Genomic DNA, 18,654 nt, shown 5'->3' on the forward strand with positions numbered 1-18,654 from the left:
CATGAATATTTTACGCACAGGCTCCGTTCTGGAGAACCGAGGGCTTTTTTTTGCCGACTGTTCTTCCGCAAGGGAAGCTTGATATAGAAATGTTTGATAAGTCAATTTGTGTTTTCTTTGAAGTGGTAATAACAGCCACTTGTCGCGTTCTGGCAGTGCACCATTCAATGGGACTAAAATACCTCGTTTTGTGGAAATCGGTGGAGCAATAAGAATGTACCACCCTGAGCATTAACCTAGTCAAATTGGAAAAGAAGTCTTCTCGTGTATTTGATTTTTTTTTTTGGGGGGGGGGGTAACATTTGTATATTTTTGCTGAAGATAAATGAATATGAATGTTTTGTGCTCACAATTGTTGATGCTCTAATGCAATGCAAACGTTAAATGACATTTCATTAATTGTTGATTCTTCTTGCTAGCGCTTTCTTTCTTTCTTTCTTTCTTTCTTTCTTTCTTTCTTTCTTTCTTTCTTTCTTTCTTTCTTTCTTTCTTTCTTTCTTTCTTCCTGGCAGCCGTGGCATTTGACTGAATCCTTTTGTTTTGGCTTTTTCCCCTTTATTGATTTTTTTTTCCTTCTTCAACACAAACCTCGTACGCAAATGTTCCGCCACGGCCGGCTGATCGCTTTTAATTGATTCTTCTGCTCGAAATTAATTAGGGCGTCCGAGGCAGATTGAAGACAAATCATTTTCCGCAACGGCAGCCGGCGTTAGAGAGCCGCACTGACGGCTGGTTTTAATGAGGGCGCAGCACGTGGGCAGGCGGGGGTGTTTGCCCCCCCCCCCCCATATTCTGTCAGGTCAGCGGTCATCATGTTATTCTCTCGCTCTTCCTCTCTTTTGCCGCCTTCTCGCCAGATGTGAGCAAATGTGTCGTGCGTGCTTTCTTCAACCGACATAGCAAATGTCCGCTGCCTTTCTTTCTATTTTTAGTCTTATGAGTCTTTCTATGTTATTGTTGGTGTCAAAGTGCAAAGGCAGAAACGTTTCAAAGTGGAATGTGAAAATCCGCCGTTGCACTTTGTATACATCGCGGAGAAGTCACGGCTGCCTCCCGTCCCGTCCAGGCCGCTCCTCTCCTCTCCTCTCCTCTCCTTGCCTTGCCTTGTCGCTCAGCCACGTGTGAAATGAAGTTCCGCTGCCTCGCCTTGCCTCACCTCGCCCCGCACCGCACGTAGCTGTCTCGTGTGGACGCAATGAAGCCGCAAGAGCCTCTTGTCATTTGATTTTGTTTACAGACGAGGGTTCGCAAAGGGTACACCTTGCTCAAGCGGAGTCTTTATGCTGGCTGGCCACAGTCCAATATGAATCCATCCATTCGCTCTAGAGCTTGTCATAAGTTGGGTGACAGGTGAGTCTATCTACGCTTGGTGCTTTTGGGCAGGTGTAGACAGCCGTTCATGTTCATCATTAAAAGGCCTTCTGTAGCGTGCCGCTGTGCTTGCAATGCATTTTGCCTTCTTTTCCATTTGATGCCTTGAAAACGCTGGATGTCAAAGGCAAATGGCAACTAGTATGTGACAATCTGCCTCTCAAATCTATTTGGACTGGGAGGGAGGGAGCCAGGGAGCCAGGGAGCCAGGGAGCGGATTTGTTCGCTGTGTGATGATTTATTATTTATTTCTTTTTTAATCATCCGCCCGTCACCTTTCACTGACTTCTTGCTTGCAAACAAACTGTGCGCTCGAGCGTGTGCGTGTGCGTGCGTGTGCGCGTGCGTGCGTGCGTGCGTGCGCCGCTGAATAACAAATCGCATATTTTGGCTTCGACTCTGATAATTAAAGAGCAGTGTAAGAGTGAAAATGTTTGGAATGTTTGCCTGTTTTGCGAGGTCTTTGCAAGGGCATGTCTCATTGAGATCTTTTTTTCTTTTAATATTTCCTTGGCAAGTGGAAAGTTTGAAAATATTTTCCTCGCACCAATCACCATGGAATTGGATGGAATGGATATATGTGTCATGACAGCCCACTTTGAGCAGAAAGCCGGCCAGCCAGCCAGCCAGCCAGCCAGCCAGCCAGCCAGCCAGCCAGCCAGCCAGCCAGCCAGCCAGCCAGCCAGCCAGCCAGCCAGCCAGCCAGCCGTTCTGAGCAAAGCCCCCCCTTGGAAAATGAGAAACAAAAAATGATGTTGCTTGTATAGGATGCAACAAAAAGTCTTAAGGATGGAGCATGAAGTTAGCCATGTTATGTTTGCTCTTTTCTAGCCACCACTGCGCTCACACATTTTTCTAGTGTTTGCTTTTATTGTTACATCGTCATGGTGATCACGGCCAGAGTGCTTGTTGTAATAGTGGCGAACGGCTGGCCCTCAGTTATTGACTCAAAAGGCGGAAAAGTGCCACTCTGACTGGGGAACCCATGGGGGCACGCCCGTCGGGCATAATCAAGTCTTGGAGATGAAAGTGTGGAGATGAACATCATGTATTCACGCGTGCGCGTCAGCCCGGGCCCGGTGTAGCCTTGTGTGAAATTGCCACCGACGTTCATCCGTTCACGCATCCGTTTGTTCATCGGCGCCGCGTTGCATCTTCAAGGTGGCCGGACCTTCTGACGAGCCTTCAAAGGCTTCCGCTGAGCCGCCTGTCCCAGTGAGAGATGACTGCGTGACGGAGCGCCAATCCATTGTCAGGGAACACTGACATTTAATTTAGAGCACAACAAAGCTAATGCGGACGTGGCGGAGCTGGGACCTTACCCGGGACACGCTCCCAACTTTAAGACTTGGGCTCAGAGAGAGAGAGAGAGAGAGGGGAAAAAACAAGAGTTCTGGCCCATCTATCAGTTGTAAAAATGGAATGCGGCCTTTGAGTTTTCCCACCTCAGCATCCGTGCGAATGCTTGTTTGTTTCTGGAGCAGGCGGGAGAGGCTCCACTTCCCCAAATGAAAAGGAATGGAATGTTCCCATAGCTGCCTTTGGATGAGAGCTTCTACCGTGTGCCGGCAATTAGCTTGAAGCATACAATACGTTATATAGTCATGCGGTATCATTCCTCATCCAAAAGATGAAAAATACACTTAATGCGTGCGACAGGCAGAAACATGACACCACACGCCACGTCACGCCACACCACGCCATGCCATGTCCTCCTTTTAAGCAGAATTGATGTGGGCGAGGCGAGGCGCGGCAACCATCTTGGAGAAATGTCAGCGCCATCATTCAAACGGAAACTTGATGTTATATGATGACCTTTTACACGCCTCCTTCCTTCCTTCCTTCCTTCCTTCCTTCCTTCCTTCCTTCCTTCCTTCCTTCCTTCCTTCCTTCCTTCCTGGATGGATGGATGGTTATTGTTTAAAAAAAGAAATGTCTTCACCTTGTGCTCTTTAGCGAGGTCATAATCAACCATTGTACATTTTCTTTGTCTTTCTCCCTGGGTGGGGCGCCGTCACCTTTAGAATAGCGAGCAGCGCTGTCGAAAAAGAAAAATGAGTCGGCAACACCAGCACGCAGTCGCTCGCTCGCTCGCTCGCTCGGGTCCAAAAGGGCCAACGGTGAACTATTTGATGTGCGCAAATGAAAATTGGCTTTTCTGTTTATCCAGCGTTTTGATAAGAAAAAGAGCGAAAAAGAAGCAGCAACTGTTTGAAAATATTCCTTTCGTTTCTTCCAATTGCCTGTTATTGCTGCAGGCAGGCAGGCAGAGGCAGGCAGGCAGGCAGCGACCAACATTTATGACATGGCACATGTTTAAAGGAAGGTTTTTTGAGGGCTTTGTGCGTCAAAGAAAAGAAAAGAAAGGTGGCCTCAGATGTTAGCCACACAGAGCCCTCTGCTGGCTTCAACCAAGTCAGCTCCTCATCATTGGAATACACTTACTTTTATTTCTATGTATTCATTTGACATGACCTTCTGAGCTCCAAAATGATGACTGTAAACATTCTATTGTATGTTGTGTTTCTTTCCTTCTTTTTCTTTTGAACGCATTGCCATCCTCGCATATTGTCATGTTTTGTTGCGGCGGCGGCAAACAAACGAGGATGGAGGCAGGGGTGAAGGGGGATGAAGGGGCATCTTAGCGCAGCTAGGGGGGGAGGAAAGGGGGGGGAGGAAAGGGGGGGAGGAAAGGGGGGGGGTCTGCTCGCTCGCTCGCTCGCGGCTAGTGCTGCGGGAAGCAGAAGACGAGCCAAAGCGGAGGGAGGAAGACACGCGGGAGTCAAGGCAAGCCATGGAAAGTGGCAAAAGAGGAGGAGGAGCACAGAGTTGATGCATTGGAGTATTTTTAGAAGGCAGGCAGGCAGGCGAGCGAGCGAGTGAGCGAGCGAGCGGTGGCTTCACGAGGACAAAGTCGTCCGCGTTGTTGTGGTTGCTTGCTTCCCCGTCTATAGCCATTCTGTAGCCTTGCGCTCCAGACCTTCCAGCCAGCCAGCGAGCAGCAGCAGCACGTGGAAGTCAAACAAGTGAGAGCGCAGACGCTGGCTGACCGTGATGCCGCCAAAAGCCGGCAAACGGTACGACGGAGCCGCTCTGCTCTGCTCTCATTGATTTCATTAGCTTCTCATCTCACGTTTGTCACCCTCCTCCCCCCCACCGCTCGCTGGTTTGTATTCCGTCCTCCCTCCCTGCCTCCCTCCCTCCTCCTCTGGCATCCTCTCTTGCTCGCTGTGTCACACGAGCCGAAGCCGCTGCCGCCGCCGCCGCCGCCGCAGCAGCAGACACTCTTCAACGTGTGAGTCGACAGCGCCGGAAGGGACCGAGGAGCCGGCCGAGCGAACCTGCTCGGGGGCCGGCGTCCTTGCGAGCCGCAGCCGGAAGGGTGATGGTCCGGGTGTGGATTTAGCCTTGACCCTGGAGCTCCATGTGGGCGGCAGCCCCGCAAGCCGGGCTGGGAAATGACGCCGTTCCCGCGGTGGTAGGAGCCCTGTGGGCGGCGGTCATGGCCCGAGAGGGGCGCCTTCACCCGTCAAGTCGGGCGCACGCTTTTGCTCTGCTGTCACGGACGCGCCTCCACGGCCTGAGGCAAGTGTGCGTCCCCGGCGGCTCGCTGGGCCGAAGGGTACTGTGGCTCCTGGCGCTGTGCGCTTCCCTGGGCCTGCTGCTGTCTTGGTCCTCCAACCGGCTGCTGCACTGGATGTCCTTCCCCACCTACACCCGGGTCCACACGGAGTGGGCCAAGGAGCTGGCCTTCCCCGTGGTCACCATCTGCAACAACAACCCCATCCGCCTCTACAAGCTCACCAAGAGCGACTTGTACTTTGCCGGACACTGGCTGGGCCTGCTGCTGGCCAACCGCACCGTCCGGCCCCTGGTGCTGGACCTGCTGCAGGAGGACCGCGTGGGCTGGTTCGGCAAGCTGTCCGACTTCAGGCTCTTCCTGCCGCCGCGCAACTTCGAAGGCACCAACTTGGAGTTCGTGGACCGGCTGAGCCACCAGTTGGACGACATGCTGCTGTCCTGCAAGTACAGAGGGGAACCTTGCGGGGCTCACAACTTCTCGTCTGTAAGTCGACCACGCGCGGCACCGTTCGTTGGGTCCGGAGGCCGAGTCGCCCACCGTGGCGGCTCACGTGCTCGACCGAGTCCAAGTCTGTAGATGAACTCGCTCGCTCGCTCGCTAGGAAAGCTTCCGCTGCTTTGTCACCGAGCGACTCGATCGGCTTGGACAAAAGCCTTCCACGGCTTGGGTCATTATCGTTTCTTTTTTACGGCGAGCCATTATTCCAATTACGCGCGGCCCATAGAAGCCTTTGATTAATAGCGTGGAACGGGCTGAGCTAGGCTGTCTTTGCTACACTCCCAGACACTTGATTTGGCATGTTTTAAAAGGGGCCAGGTTGCTTTTCCAAAAATCCAAATTTGGCCCTTTCCGAGCTGTTTGGGATCACTAAAACGGTGAGGCCTCTTGTAATGATCCGAGTCCTTCGAAGCACGTGCAAATCGATGGCGTTGTGACATCCCGTTACAGCCAATCGTTACAGCCTCACTTGTTGGAAACGCCAGCAAATTGGCCTTGCTGGAAGAGGCTTGCAACCTGTGCTGGATCATTTCAAGCTTCAACAGAAAGGTGCCATCTTTTCACTTCCAAGAGCCACCCGCCCGCGTGGTTTCAAAGGGAAAGCAAAAAGTTGGAGCCTGTGTGGCCGTTGCTACGCTTATTTTGGCTCTCTCCTCCTCCTCCTCCTCCTCGCATTGTTGTTGTATTGGTGTTTGCGCACTGACAACCCAAAAGCCCACGAGATGCATCAGAGCCTGGCGCTGAAAGGGCTTTAATAACAAGCACGTGCGCACGCGCGCTCCCTTCCATTAGCTTTCAGCTCGACCGACACGTGAACGCCGAGTTAGCTTTGATAAAGTTGTGTTGAAAATGAGGTCGCGTGTGCTCGTCATCATGGACGACGTGGACGAATCCAACTGGCCTAATTGAAAGTGAACAATGTTGTTAGGTCGCCTGCAAAAGTGAAGTTGTGATTTGAAGAGGCTAAAAAAGCCCGGGAGAGAAAGCGCTCCCACCTGCAACTCCAGCAATTAAACAGCGTGATACCTGATCAGGCTTGGCAACTGGCGTGGAAAGAAACGTTTTTTTCCTCCGCCCTGAGGCCAGCCACTATTGTTGGCTATCTCCATGCACTCAAGGTGTTTTTTTTCCTACACGACTCACTCGGCGGGGAGTGGCGTGCTTGACATTTCTCGTTCTTTCAGCCTGATGTTTCCATTGTAACGCGGCCGTTAGTGCCAAGTCGCGCCGCTGAGACCATGGGCAAAAACAAGACGTTTGATTTGAAAGGGATCCATAGATGGATCCGCCCACGGATGGTGTCGGGTATCGCCGCCGCAATTGAGGGCGGTCAGAGTTCAGCTTTTGACAAAGGTAAGCTGCTGGGCTATCCACTCACTTGTCTGTGACCCCTTTTGCGGGTCGGAATGGCGCCTGTCCACTTGGTAGTGCGCACGCACGCACGCAGTCATGAAGGATGCTCCCCGGTGTTCACCGCGGGCTGACCTTTTTCTGCCTGCCACCAAGCGTGAGATGGATCCAGTTCAGGCTAAAGCCACGCCGGGCGGGCTCTGGTGGCTCGCCACCATCTCGTTTTGCCCTTCCCGCGATCCAATTTCCCACCCACTGCGGCATTTTGGCTTTTGTGATTGAAAAGAACGGTGTGGCTAATGGCGGCCAGGTAGCCAGCCCCCTTCAACACGACTGACAGGCCAAAATAGCATTGTTCATTTTTGTCGCTTTCAAGCAACATTTTTGGCGAATGCTCCTCAATTGACCGACCGACCGACCGACCGACCGACCGACGGCCCAAAACCACGCTGCCTCTTTCCAATATATCGCAACGCCCACCACGCTCATATTTCTTCCCTTTCAGGCCAGCAAACGCCCACACGAGTGAGCATCACATTGGATGCAGTTTGGAGTTTTACTTCAGCGCCCAAAACTTGCCACTGACTTCACTCTGAATTTCCAAACGTTTTAAAAAGGCCAACTGGATGTGAACGCTTCAGTGGCTAGTTGTTGACCAAACGGCAGCTCGGCCCAAATCAGGTGCGGGCTTCTGATGATGCGCCTTCATTATCGTCAAACGAGGTCACGGTGTTCCCGTGCGTTCGTCGTCCTCCTGCTGACAGCCAGGGAACGGAAAGCGCCGGCGGCCAAGCAGGACAAATGTCCATGGCTAATCGCCCCGTCGTCCTTAAGCGTCTTTGGTGTCTGGCGCTCTGCAATGAAAGAGCGACGAGTTATGCGGGCGGGCTCGTCGTCCCCGCCCGCCCGACTCGTTGAAGGCGATGACACGTGAAAGAAAGCGCCGATGCACACGTTGCCCTTTGGGATTGTTCGATAGAAGCCCTTTATTTCAGCTACATTATGAAATGAAACTCCAGCTGTTGTTTTGTGTGGTCGGAACACGCAGGATGTTGCTCGTCAATTGGGAAAAATCGCAGTCATCTTGAAACACTCGCTGTTTTTTCTTCTTCTGTGTTAAACACAAGCGCATTCTGCCACCTAGTGGTAGAAAATTGGCTTCTAAATGGACCTTTTTGCCATCAAGTGACCTCGTGCATGTGAAGCGTTTGCTCTCGTGCGGTCCCGACAGTCATGTTTTAGTGTGCGAATGTGATTTTTTCTCATTTCTGGCGGTCTGAGCGCCGAAAGGCCTTATCTTCCTCATACACTGGCTTCTTTCATCCGCATTCCTGATGAGCGCCGAGAGAGACCGTGCGGGGTGCTTTGGTGGCGCCGCAGTCGCTATCTTTTGTGCTCTTTTATCAGCACGAGGCAACTTGGCCCTTTGGCAACGATCCCACCGGCAGGCTGGAACATATTCCAAAAATGAAGAAAAAGCTGTCTACTTTTCCCCCCTCCTACTGCTCCTCTTTATCTTTCCAAATGAGAGGGGGAAAAAAACCTTGATGAGAGGCGATTTGCGGCGCCTTCCAACTTAGCACTCAGGAGCACTCGACCCGCACTCCAATTCCCACTCGATGCGTTGGCCGCATAGTTGGTTAGTCTCCTCCAAGTGGAGGGTTGAAAGTGAAGGTAAACAGCGAGGAGGAGCTGTTGAGCTCCTGTCAATAATTGAACGAGCCCAAGCACTGCTATCGTCTTCTTTGCAAAGAATGGAGGCTTGGAGGAGGCCATTTGCACTCATGCCTTATGTGTGTGTTTGACGGCTCCCTTTCATTTTGCCACCCTTCAACCCCACTGTGTGTATAAACAAACTCAATTCCACATCATGGAAAGAAACAGTCAAAAAGGCCTTCAAAGGCAAACTGCTCCCAATCCTGATTGTATGTCGAGCCACAAAAAACATCCAAATAGTTGGCTAGTTTAGTTTGAAGATGACTTTTCAGGGTCATTTTTTTCAATTTCCACTTGTCCCTCAAGGACACATTACTTCCAAGAGATGATGAGACAACCCACTCGTTTGACTTTTTTTTTGAATTTTTTTGAATTTAATTTAATATAGCCCCCGCAGCCTTTTTAACTTCACATGAGGAGACTGACCCCAAAAAATGTATCAATCAAAATGTCAAGGCACCATGCCTGAAAAGACACCATTTTGACATCAAACGTGGACGACCAAGATGTCAAACAGATGGAGAACAAATGTTTTGTGGGTAATGAAGTCTGCTTACTTTCCAAACTTTTCCCAACAAATTTCACATTTTTAGAAGCAACTGTTGATCCAAACTCTGACTGGCACATCTGTGTTTGTGTGTGTGTGTGACCTTCTAAGTAACCTCCAGGGGCGGCACACATGCTACCCCCCCACCCAATGCAAATGTCAAGCAGCACGGCCAGGACGCTTATTTGTCTGTCTCCAAGGTCACTTGACAAGTGGGCAAACTCCGCCGTAGCGGGTGTGAGCACTTTTCTGGGGCCAACTATAACTTGGGCCGTCAGTGGACGGTCAAAGACGACCGGATACTATTCACATAAGCAATTAACAGCGCTCCATTTTGTATTGGTGGCCTCGTTGGCTTTTCAGCTCAGTTGGGTCCGCTAGGCTGTTGGGTCTCCCACGTGTGGCAGCGGCGCACAGCAGGGAAATGTGCTAATAGGGTGTCCATATTTCCCGACTCCTGCTAAAGACACCCGTGGGAGTCGGCGTAATGAGCCGGCGCCACCTCTGCCCGCCGAGTGATGCGGATTACAATACTTGGCGTTGGCATCCGTCTGGCGAATGTCGCTGGTGGCAATTTGGCAATTTGACCCAGAGCGGGAGGAATCGCATGGGAGACTCCTGCCTGGTCGTCGGTCGTTTGGCCAAGCAGGCAGAACGGGAACATATTTGGCTGCCTGCCTGTTTTTTTCCCGCTCTCGCTCATTTCACATGAGTCATGAATAACAAGAGGGGCATCTTAGTCGCCTGAGCAACAGAGCAGCAATTTAATTTCAGCTATCTGCGTGAAAAGAAGCCAGGAGTTTCCAAATGAGTTTCTAAAAGTCGTTAGGAGGAGCACGCTCCTAAACAGAACAATTCAAGCTGCTGGCCGAGGTTTGTTTTGGATGTTTTCAAGGTCTTTCTCGGTGGGTCGTTGCAGATGCCGACCAAATGTGAAGTTGCTGAGTCCAACTGGTTTCGGCAACAGCCGCACTGTGACAGGCGATATGAATCATTTACATTCACCGGTCGGACTCCCTCCCAGCCTCCCTCCCTCCCAGCCTCCCTTCCTCCCTGCTTGTTGATCCCTGCGATATCCCCACCCCAAGTCCGTCTCTGGAGTCTGATCCAAATAAGCAGTGTTGCCAAGGTAACGCTTAGGGTGCCTGCCTGGCTGCCTGGCTGCCTGGCTGCCTGCCTGCCTGGCTGCCTGGCTGCCTGCCTGCCTGCCTGGCTGCCTGCCTGGCTGCCTGCCTGGCTGCCTGCCTGGCTGCCTGCCTGGCTGCCTGCCTGGCTGCCTGCCTTCCTTGTAGTATCGCACTGACACTTTGTCCCCTGTTCATTCCGTGGGAATATTCCAACGCACGTCACCGGGATGTGGCGCGTCTCTTCCGACCATTGACTTTGACTCGAGGACTCCTTTCAAGCAACGTGTGAGGAGGCGAGACGGGGATACGTGTCCTTGGAGCCTTTGAACGCGTTCACTATATAAACACTGACACACACCCTCAACTTTGTGGAGTGACCGATGTCAAATTAAAGAGTAATACGAGTGGATGCAGACAACATGATCATCATTCATTTTGTGATAACCTGTTGACCGAAAACGGTAAGGATGCGCTATTGACATTGCTGCCGTTTTGGTTAGCAACAGAAGTCAAACGGGCTCAGCAATGACGTTAACCTCGGTGAAGTCGTACGCTCTGCAATTGTTTCCCCCCAATCGCGTCATTCTAGACTAGCAAAGCGCTGAATGGTGGAAGTGCACTCCCAGAGGGAGGAGGGTGAAGCAGCCAAATGAGAAATCGTAATTAAAATAACATGATTACAATCCCTTTTCTTCCTGGCCACCGTTGGATTTCCCCTGCCATGGTGATTCGTTTCAGGTGACGGCTTTTCTCCCCACCTTTAATGAAGGGGCTTGGATGTTAGCGCTTCTTTTGGCGTCAGCCCCAGTTGGCCAGCCAGCCAGCGCTGACAGGCCACTGTTTTGTCACTCAGATCCCAACCTAACCCCGGCGAGCGCTCCGCTCCGCCCGAGGCTTGTCATTTCACTTCCGTATAATAGATCTGGGCGGCTGTCGTCCATCCCCGGTAGCGGCGAGGACAGAGTGCTCTGTTGTCGCTGCTTATTTGAGGCTAATGATGCCGCTGTGGTGGGTCAAGGGCAAAGATTTTGCTTATGGAGGATTTTCATGTTGTGTGGATAGTGGAATTGGTCCGTTTTTTATTTTGCTCCTGAAGATAGATGACTCGATTTTGTAAATGCTTGCATCTTATTAAGCTACTGGCTAACATGCTCGCTTGTCATGCTTACGCAAATCCTCTTCTTCAGCAGCTTGGGATGTGTTTGCTTCTTGTCAAACATCAACGCGTGCTCTCGCTTCATCTATTTTGAGCGCGTCCCGTGGAGCTAGTCCCTTCATTAGCCCCGCTCTGTGATGATGCGCCTACTCATCGCAGACTACCGTTAAATAATTCCCACTCACCTTCGCTCAAACTCGACAGACAGGAGGAGGGATGTGGCGAGGAGGGTACGACGATGTCGGCGCTCTCTAATGCCGCGCACTTAGCTTAAGCCGCGCCTTAATATTTCACAGCGTATTCAGATCACTACGTGGAGACCCGCCAAGACGCCTTTTGTTATCGTTTGCAAGTCAATAAGAGGCGAGCATGCGGCGCAAACGATATTCTCACCAAACTAATTGCTAATGACTCACGCCTTATGATGAAGGAAAAAACGAAGAAATCACGCTGCACTGGGAACAGCTCTGTCTGTCCATACCTGATTTCAATCTGATGTAATCAGTGTGCAGTTAGCATAATGCGACCATGATTTGATCGCACCCCCTACCTACTAGAGCTTTGATAACCCAAGATTTTTGGGGTGTGCGTGCGTCACTCCTTGTTGGCCGACCACTCGTCATCATCATCATCATCATCACAACCACCACCAGCAGCATCATCGTCATGGTGAAGGCAGGCATGAATTTCACATTGTCGCCAGCTTGCCTGTGATTAAACTGAGAGTTGGACAGCTGTGAAATAGATGTGAAAAAATCCAATGAAACACAGTCTGGTCTTCTCCAGTGAGCACCAAAACATCTGTTGAGCATTTTGAAATTCTGCAGGCATTTGGAAGCATTGCAGAGCGAAGCTGTGTTGTGGCTATATGTGATAAAACAGTGAGCTGTTCAAAATTGCAAAGTGCATACCAATGGAAAACAAGGCAGCGTACTGTCAACCTCATGCGAAACACAATGTGGTGTTGAAATCAAGTCTCAGCCGTGCGTGCGTGCGTGCGTGCGTGCGTGCGTGCGTGCGTGCGTGCGGTTGTATCCCGCGGCTTCAGGCGCTTCCCACCTTCAGGCCTTCCGGAGCGGAACGGCTGAGCCGTGCCGGCGCATCTTTCAATCTCCCAGGCAGGCCAGCCAGCCTCGCCAATGATGTCGCAATGACATCAGCAGCACTCGGAAAGGGACGTCCGCGGGTGATAGGCGGGTGACGGGAGGCGTCACCCGTGTTTGATGTTTGATGCATGTGGACAAGTGTCCACTCTTCTCATGTTCTGACGAGAGGAAAAGCAGGCCAAGCTGTCACACTCCTCATATTTATTTTCTTCCTCTCATCTATCATCGAGCGAGCGAGCGAGCGACGGGTCTAGCTGTCGCTTACCTAATTAATGAGTGCGTTCCCCATTTAACCTGAAAAAGTCCTGGCTGGCCATTGCAAAAGGCTCCAAAACGGCATCCCTCCCTCGCGAGGCGGTATTGCAGCAGATCCCGGGAGCGTGCCGTGCGAGAAGGAGGTTAAGCATCATCAGAAAAGACACGACGGCCATAGTCGACGTGAAGTCAATCCTCCTTATCGGGACTGCCACGTCTCTTCGTGGTTTATTTATTCGCTCCCGCTATTTCGCAGCTGTCAGAGCGGCAAAGTGAAGAGCGAGCGTTTGGATGAGAGGGGTGGCGGCACGGCACGGCACGGCACGGCACGGCACGGCACGGCATGCCGCGTCGCGCCACGCTGCATGGCGCCGCGCCGCGCCACGCCGCTTGTCTAGGCAGACACGAAGCCAAGCAAAATACGTCCGAGACACTCGGGCCCATCTTAAATGCATTGCGCGATACGGTTGACCTGGGGAAAAGACGGTAGTTGACAGCTAAAAACACCATTTGGTGGCAAAAAGGTTGACGCGCAGCTCGCTGTCAAAAGTCATTATTCAAGGTCATGATATTTATCTCCAAACGTTGTATTTTACAAACAACTGCGTACATTGAGCTGTTAGTGTTCCTCTTTCCATTCTATTGGACCACCAAAACATTGTTTCGACCCTCAAAGTTGTTGTCGTTCACCAAAATGGATGGACCTTGGGGATGGACGTCAGCACATTTTTCTAGGACATTTTTTAAACTATGGTCTGTGTCTAATTTCTCTCTCGCTCTCAGAGTTCATTCGAATAGTTTTCCGCCGGCTCGCTTTGCGCTGATGCCACAAAATGGCCGACAAGCACTCATTGTCTCCGAAATCACAAATGGGCAGCCGGACGGAATGTTTGATTCTTTTTGTTAGCCTATTTTGCGCATTGTGTGTGGGCGGGCTTTCTCTCTCTCTCTCTCTCTCTCTCTCTCTCTCTCGCTCTCTCTCTCTCTCTCTCTCTCTCTCACTCTCTCAATGCAATGCTTCAGCCGTGAGATATTGTTGTGAATGCACTGCTTTCCAAGCGGTGGCCATCATGGCAGGCAGGCCCAACTGCTTGGGAAAAAAAAAACAAATAAGGGCAAATGGGGAAGGATACCGTTTTGGTTCATGGCAAAATGAAAATCATTTCAAAGTGGCGGCGCTTAACGTAACCATTTTTCCAAAACCTGACTGACTGGTTTTCATTGACTTGAATTGTTTCAAGCAAGTGTCAAGCAGCCTGCTGAGTGGGCTCATTAGCACGCGGTCGAGCGCGTCTCATCCAACAATTAGCCTCCACCGCTACTAGCCATAAATTTGCACGGCACAGTGGGCAGGCATCATGGCACCTTTTAGAGGTTTGAATTGCGTTCTCTTCTCTTCTGTAAAGTCCCACCGTGTCTTTAAACAGCTCAGCAGTCGGCTCACGGCCGAGAGGGCCTTTGCTCTCTCGCTCCGATGTGCCTCCTTTTTTTAAAAAGAAATGATGCGTGTCAGCCCGCGTCGCTCGCTCGCTCGCTCGCTGGCCGGCCGGCAATCTCCGGAAAAGTTACATCCCCCTTAAATGCTTTTGTGACTACTGTTGGATTGAGGAGCGCCTTCAACTGCAAGTGAAGGGAGTCTGTAGTAAAAACTCCTATCAGGAAGTTACAAACGAGAACAGAAGATTGCCTGTAAATTGGATTGGCGTCATCCGTGACTTTGCTTTTGCTATCAATTACACCAGTAATGGATTTAGGCGTCTTCTTTTTTTTTTCCAGTCCGCAGCTCGTGCACCAACATGGTGCATACCGAGGTCACGCTAGCAACGTCTGAGGCCTTCTTCGTATCCGTCCGGCTTACTAAGAGCCATGTAAGTTTGAGTTTGCCGGCTGCGTCTGACAAATAATTCAAAGTCAGATGTAAACACACGAGCGCGTAAACACAGTTTTTAGTGATGGCAAGTCTTTTCCCGCCCGTGGTGTGGTTCCGGCCGGCGGCGTCAGCGGAGACCTCATTTTTCACTGATCTCCCGGCAGGTTTAAACATATTCCATAAACCGGCTGAATGAATAATTCAGAGCTGCAACCTGTGCAAAGGCCCGAAGCGCGACTTCCTCCCAAATTCCTATTTTCAGCATCCCGCTGCTTGGCCTTTCAATCTCCCTCGCTGCCATTCTCGGAATATTGTCAATGCTCGATAGGAACGCGGCCGTGTGGACAGCCCGCCCCGCCCCGCCACGTCTGCTTTCAGCCTCTAATTCCTTCCCAATTATGAAAAGGTTTTTTCCAGCAAGGATTCTTGAGGTTTTTTTTTTTGGTGGGTCTAATCATGCCAACCAAATGTGGTGATGCTAAGAGACAAATTAGGCGTTGAAGCCCGTGGCTCCTTCCAAGCTTAAGTTTCCCCCAGGATGAACCCACCTGCTTTTGTTGTAAGTTTCCCTTTCCTTCCAAACTTTCCCTTCCAACGAGGCACATGACCGAACCGCAACGTTCGTTCTCTGCTGAGCATTAAAGACAAGGGTTTGTACCGCCGAGATGAAAACGAGCTCATCGTCACACGCAAGTTATGCAAGCGAGTGTTTGATGCTAAGGTCGGCCGGCCGCAATTGTGCTTTCGTATTATTTCTCTGCGGGAGTGTTGTGCCGTGGCCAGATAAAGCAGTTCTCGCTTGTCTTTGATGCTAACACAAGACCCAATATTTGACTTTCTTTTCGTTCGCCTTGCAGTTGTCTTCTATTTCCGTGCCTTGAGCAAAGAATCATGGCTAGTCATTAGAGATGAAACTGTTTCCTATATTTGCCTATATTTGCTCTCTAATCAGCCAACAGTTGACTGCGGTCCAAAGTCAGTGTGACGAGGATAGACAGGATCGAAAATGGATTTCTGCTTCTCCCTCTTGGCAGTAAACTTGTCTGAGTCGTCACCGTCCCACTCGATTTGGTCTTATGCTACGATTGTGAAGTCTTTGCCGGCCGCAAACATGATCAGACACACTCGGTTCCATCGTAGAGATGGACTCCTGCTCGCTCGCCATCTTTGTCATTGTCTGGCGTCCGTCCTTTCACGTCAGCCAGCCAGCAAGCCAGCCAGCGGGCCAGCCAGCCAGCCAGCCAGCGGGCCAGCCAGCCAGCCAGCCAGCGGGCCAGCCAGCCAGCCAGCCAGCGGGCCAGCCAGCCAGCCAGCCAGCCAGCCAGCCAGCCAGCCAGCCAGCCAGCCAGCCAGCCAGCCAGCCAGCCAGCCAGCCAGCCGCCCTGCTTGAATGACGCGTCCGTCCACCTTGAGTTACCGATCCAACCGTTGGAATACTTTTAGATTTGGCTCTCCAATCCCGGAGGAAAGGAAAAGAAGTGTGCGGAAGGAAGGCCAGGCAAAGAGGCGTTCTTTAAGCCAAGGAGACTCTCACATCAGCAAGTGAATGGAATCAATCAGTCGCGGCGGCGGTGGCGGCACTTAATAACGACACTCCTGTCGCGACCTTGCAAATGATTACTTCCTGGAGGTCAAAGAGCCCGTTTGAAGAGTCAAGCGCAGGACAGTCACACTGATAATTGGCCCAGATAAATTGGAGCATTTTCCCCTCACAAAGGACGGATTAGAGGATGATTATCCGGATGGCTTCGTCGACCGGCAAAAAAAGTCTCGGGAAGCCGTGCCGAAGAAGACACCGCCCACCGCTACGTACGCAAACGGACAACGTTTGCATTTGCGTCCTTGCGAGGAGGCAAACTTCGACGAGGGCTTCATTTGGAAGAATATATGCGGCTTGGGTGGGGCAGCGCTCTTGTTGTTTATGGTTATTATAATGACCGTTATTATGGGATACGCTTATCAAATCTCACATGGTCGATAAGCAAGATGCATGACGACTAATGACCGGGGATAAATCAAGACTCTTTGCAAATGAAACCCGACCTCAATAAATGAGCGAGCACAACTCTGCCATTGATTGGGTGCGTGCCTGCCTGCCTGCCTGCCTGCATGTGTGTGTTTACTGTCCGTACGCGTTTATCCAGCTCTGTGATTAAGCGAGCTGAGGTGGATTGGCGCTGTTTTGCTAAGTCATGCGGGATTTATATCATCATGATATGAATAATAGACAGAGGGTCTTTTATAGCCAGATACACGTTTCTCCATGCCGTCGTCAGCTGTCATTCCAAATTTTCGAGAACAGCTCGCACACCCGGCCGGGCAGGCGGGCATCATGTAAAGTATGCAAATAGCCGTGGCGCTAGAGGAGCAGTTGAACCAGTGACTGTGTTCTCCAGAGACAATCAATGGCCTCTTAAAGAGCGCCCCCCCAATTGAATCACCTCTCCCCTCACTTCATTTCCACTTTTATTTCACTCACCTCTTGCAGAAAATTCCGTCAAGTCAATGCGGCATGGCTTCCTGGTAGATTGACTCTGGTCCAATCAACTCCATCCCGTCAAATTTTGCCCGCTGTTGCAGTCTTGTGTCCCGGCCTTTCTTTTTTATAAAACCATTACAAGCCATCCAATATTCATGCGCTGTAAAACATGCAGCACAAAATGGTCGCACGCTAGCCCGTCATCATCATCATCTTGAGACAAGAGGAGGAAAGTTGGCACGGTGGATGAGCGGGTGACAGCTGCCTTGGGCAGCAGCAAAGGTATCAAACCATGAGCACGGAAGCAGCAAGCCAGTTAACGTCAAAACATTCCAGATGACTCTTTTAGCCTGCGTTCTTTATATAAAATGGATTCTTTTTTTTTTTTTTTTTACGGTATAGCAACCAACAATATTGGCAACATGTCTTTCTTTCTTTCTTTCTTTCCTTCCTTCTTTCTTTCCCTCTTTCTTTATCTCTTTCTTTCTGTCTTTGTTCTCTTTCCACTGTGATTATATTTCAAATTTCCCACTGTGTGTTTTATCCCTGCAGATAAAACGAACGGTCGTAATAATCCAATAAGTTTGACAACTCTCACTCGTATCGTCCGATAAGAGCTCCTGGTGTGTCCTCCGCTTGTATTACCATGCAGCTGTTGAGCCAAGCTGTGAAAATAAATAAACACACAAGTGATGAATTCACCATGAAATGGTCAATTAATGACTGATATTAAATTGGATGTAGCTTGATTATTAGCATGCGTCGCGCTGGAAGACCGATCGTGGAGATAATGAGCTCTATTGTGCTTTTAGCCCAGCGGGATGAGATTGGAGCGCGTTTGGCGTGTCTGGAAACGATGGCATGTCAGAGTGCGTCAGCATATCGGTCCGTCTCAGCTAATTGAGGCGGCACGTTGGTTTCGGCATTCCACATGTACAAATGTGGCGGAAGCGCGGCCAGAAAATGACATTTGAAACACCCTCCCCTGCACGATGATGCTCATCTTTTTTTAATATGACATTCCTATGAAAATAGAGGCCCACTGTACAGCAAAAATTCTCAAGGAGTCCAATTATTGCCCAAAAAAAGTATCTCCTGTTGAAATAGCACTACCACCGAGCACTTTGTCGACTCAGAAGACTGCCTTGATACGTATGTTAGCATAGCAAGTGTTGGCAGGCTAAGATTTGGTCGATTGACTGTACAATTTGTATTGGTTCACTCTGCCGCCGTATGAGTCCATCTCCTGAACGTGATCATGACGGTGAGCCACTTTGATTTGTTGTTGTTGTAGATTGGACTGCACCGTCTCAATGAGCTTCTTGTACTGATGGCAGGCGGGGGCGGGGGATCATAAATCGCAACCTTTAAGCGGCATCCGCGCCAGCTCAGCCCGATGCTGATGATGCGCTTTAAGGCGGCGATTGCAAAGGGACGTCAGAGCCAATCAATCCCACATTGATTCTTTTTTTTTCTTTTTCTGTCCGACACAAAGAACTCTTTGTCCTCACCGTGTTCCGGTGTAATTTATGGCAGTTGAGGAAACCAGGGGACGGACTTTAAATGTCTTGTTTACATGTTAATGATGATGATGAT

The 18,654-nt window shown here is 50.7% G+C and overlaps 1 protein-coding gene across 3 annotated transcripts in view; it reads left to right on the plus strand.

Moving 5' to 3' along the window:
• Window positions 1–4,112: 4,112 nt before the first annotated feature.
• asic2 (acid sensing ion channel subunit 2) overlaps window positions 4,113–18,654 on the plus strand; it is a 29,414-nt gene continuing 14,872 nt past the window's right edge. For all 3 annotated transcript variants that reach the window (XR_015853275.1, XR_015853276.1, XM_088357137.1), the window contains exon 1: window positions 4,113–5,437. Coding sequence is in view for 1 of the 3 variants with exons in the window: in XM_088357137.1 (XP_088213263.1) it covers window positions 4,796–5,437 (642 nt within the window). In the remaining 2 variants the exon portion in view is untranslated. The remainder of the gene's footprint in view (window positions 5,438–18,654) is intronic.

This window comes from Syngnathus floridae, chromosome 17 (genome assembly GCF_059516105.1).
Source record: "Syngnathus floridae isolate MCC-2025c chromosome 17, RoL_Sflo_1.0, whole genome shotgun sequence".
Classification (NCBI taxonomy): domain Eukaryota; kingdom Metazoa; phylum Chordata; class Actinopteri; order Syngnathiformes; family Syngnathidae; genus Syngnathus; species Syngnathus floridae.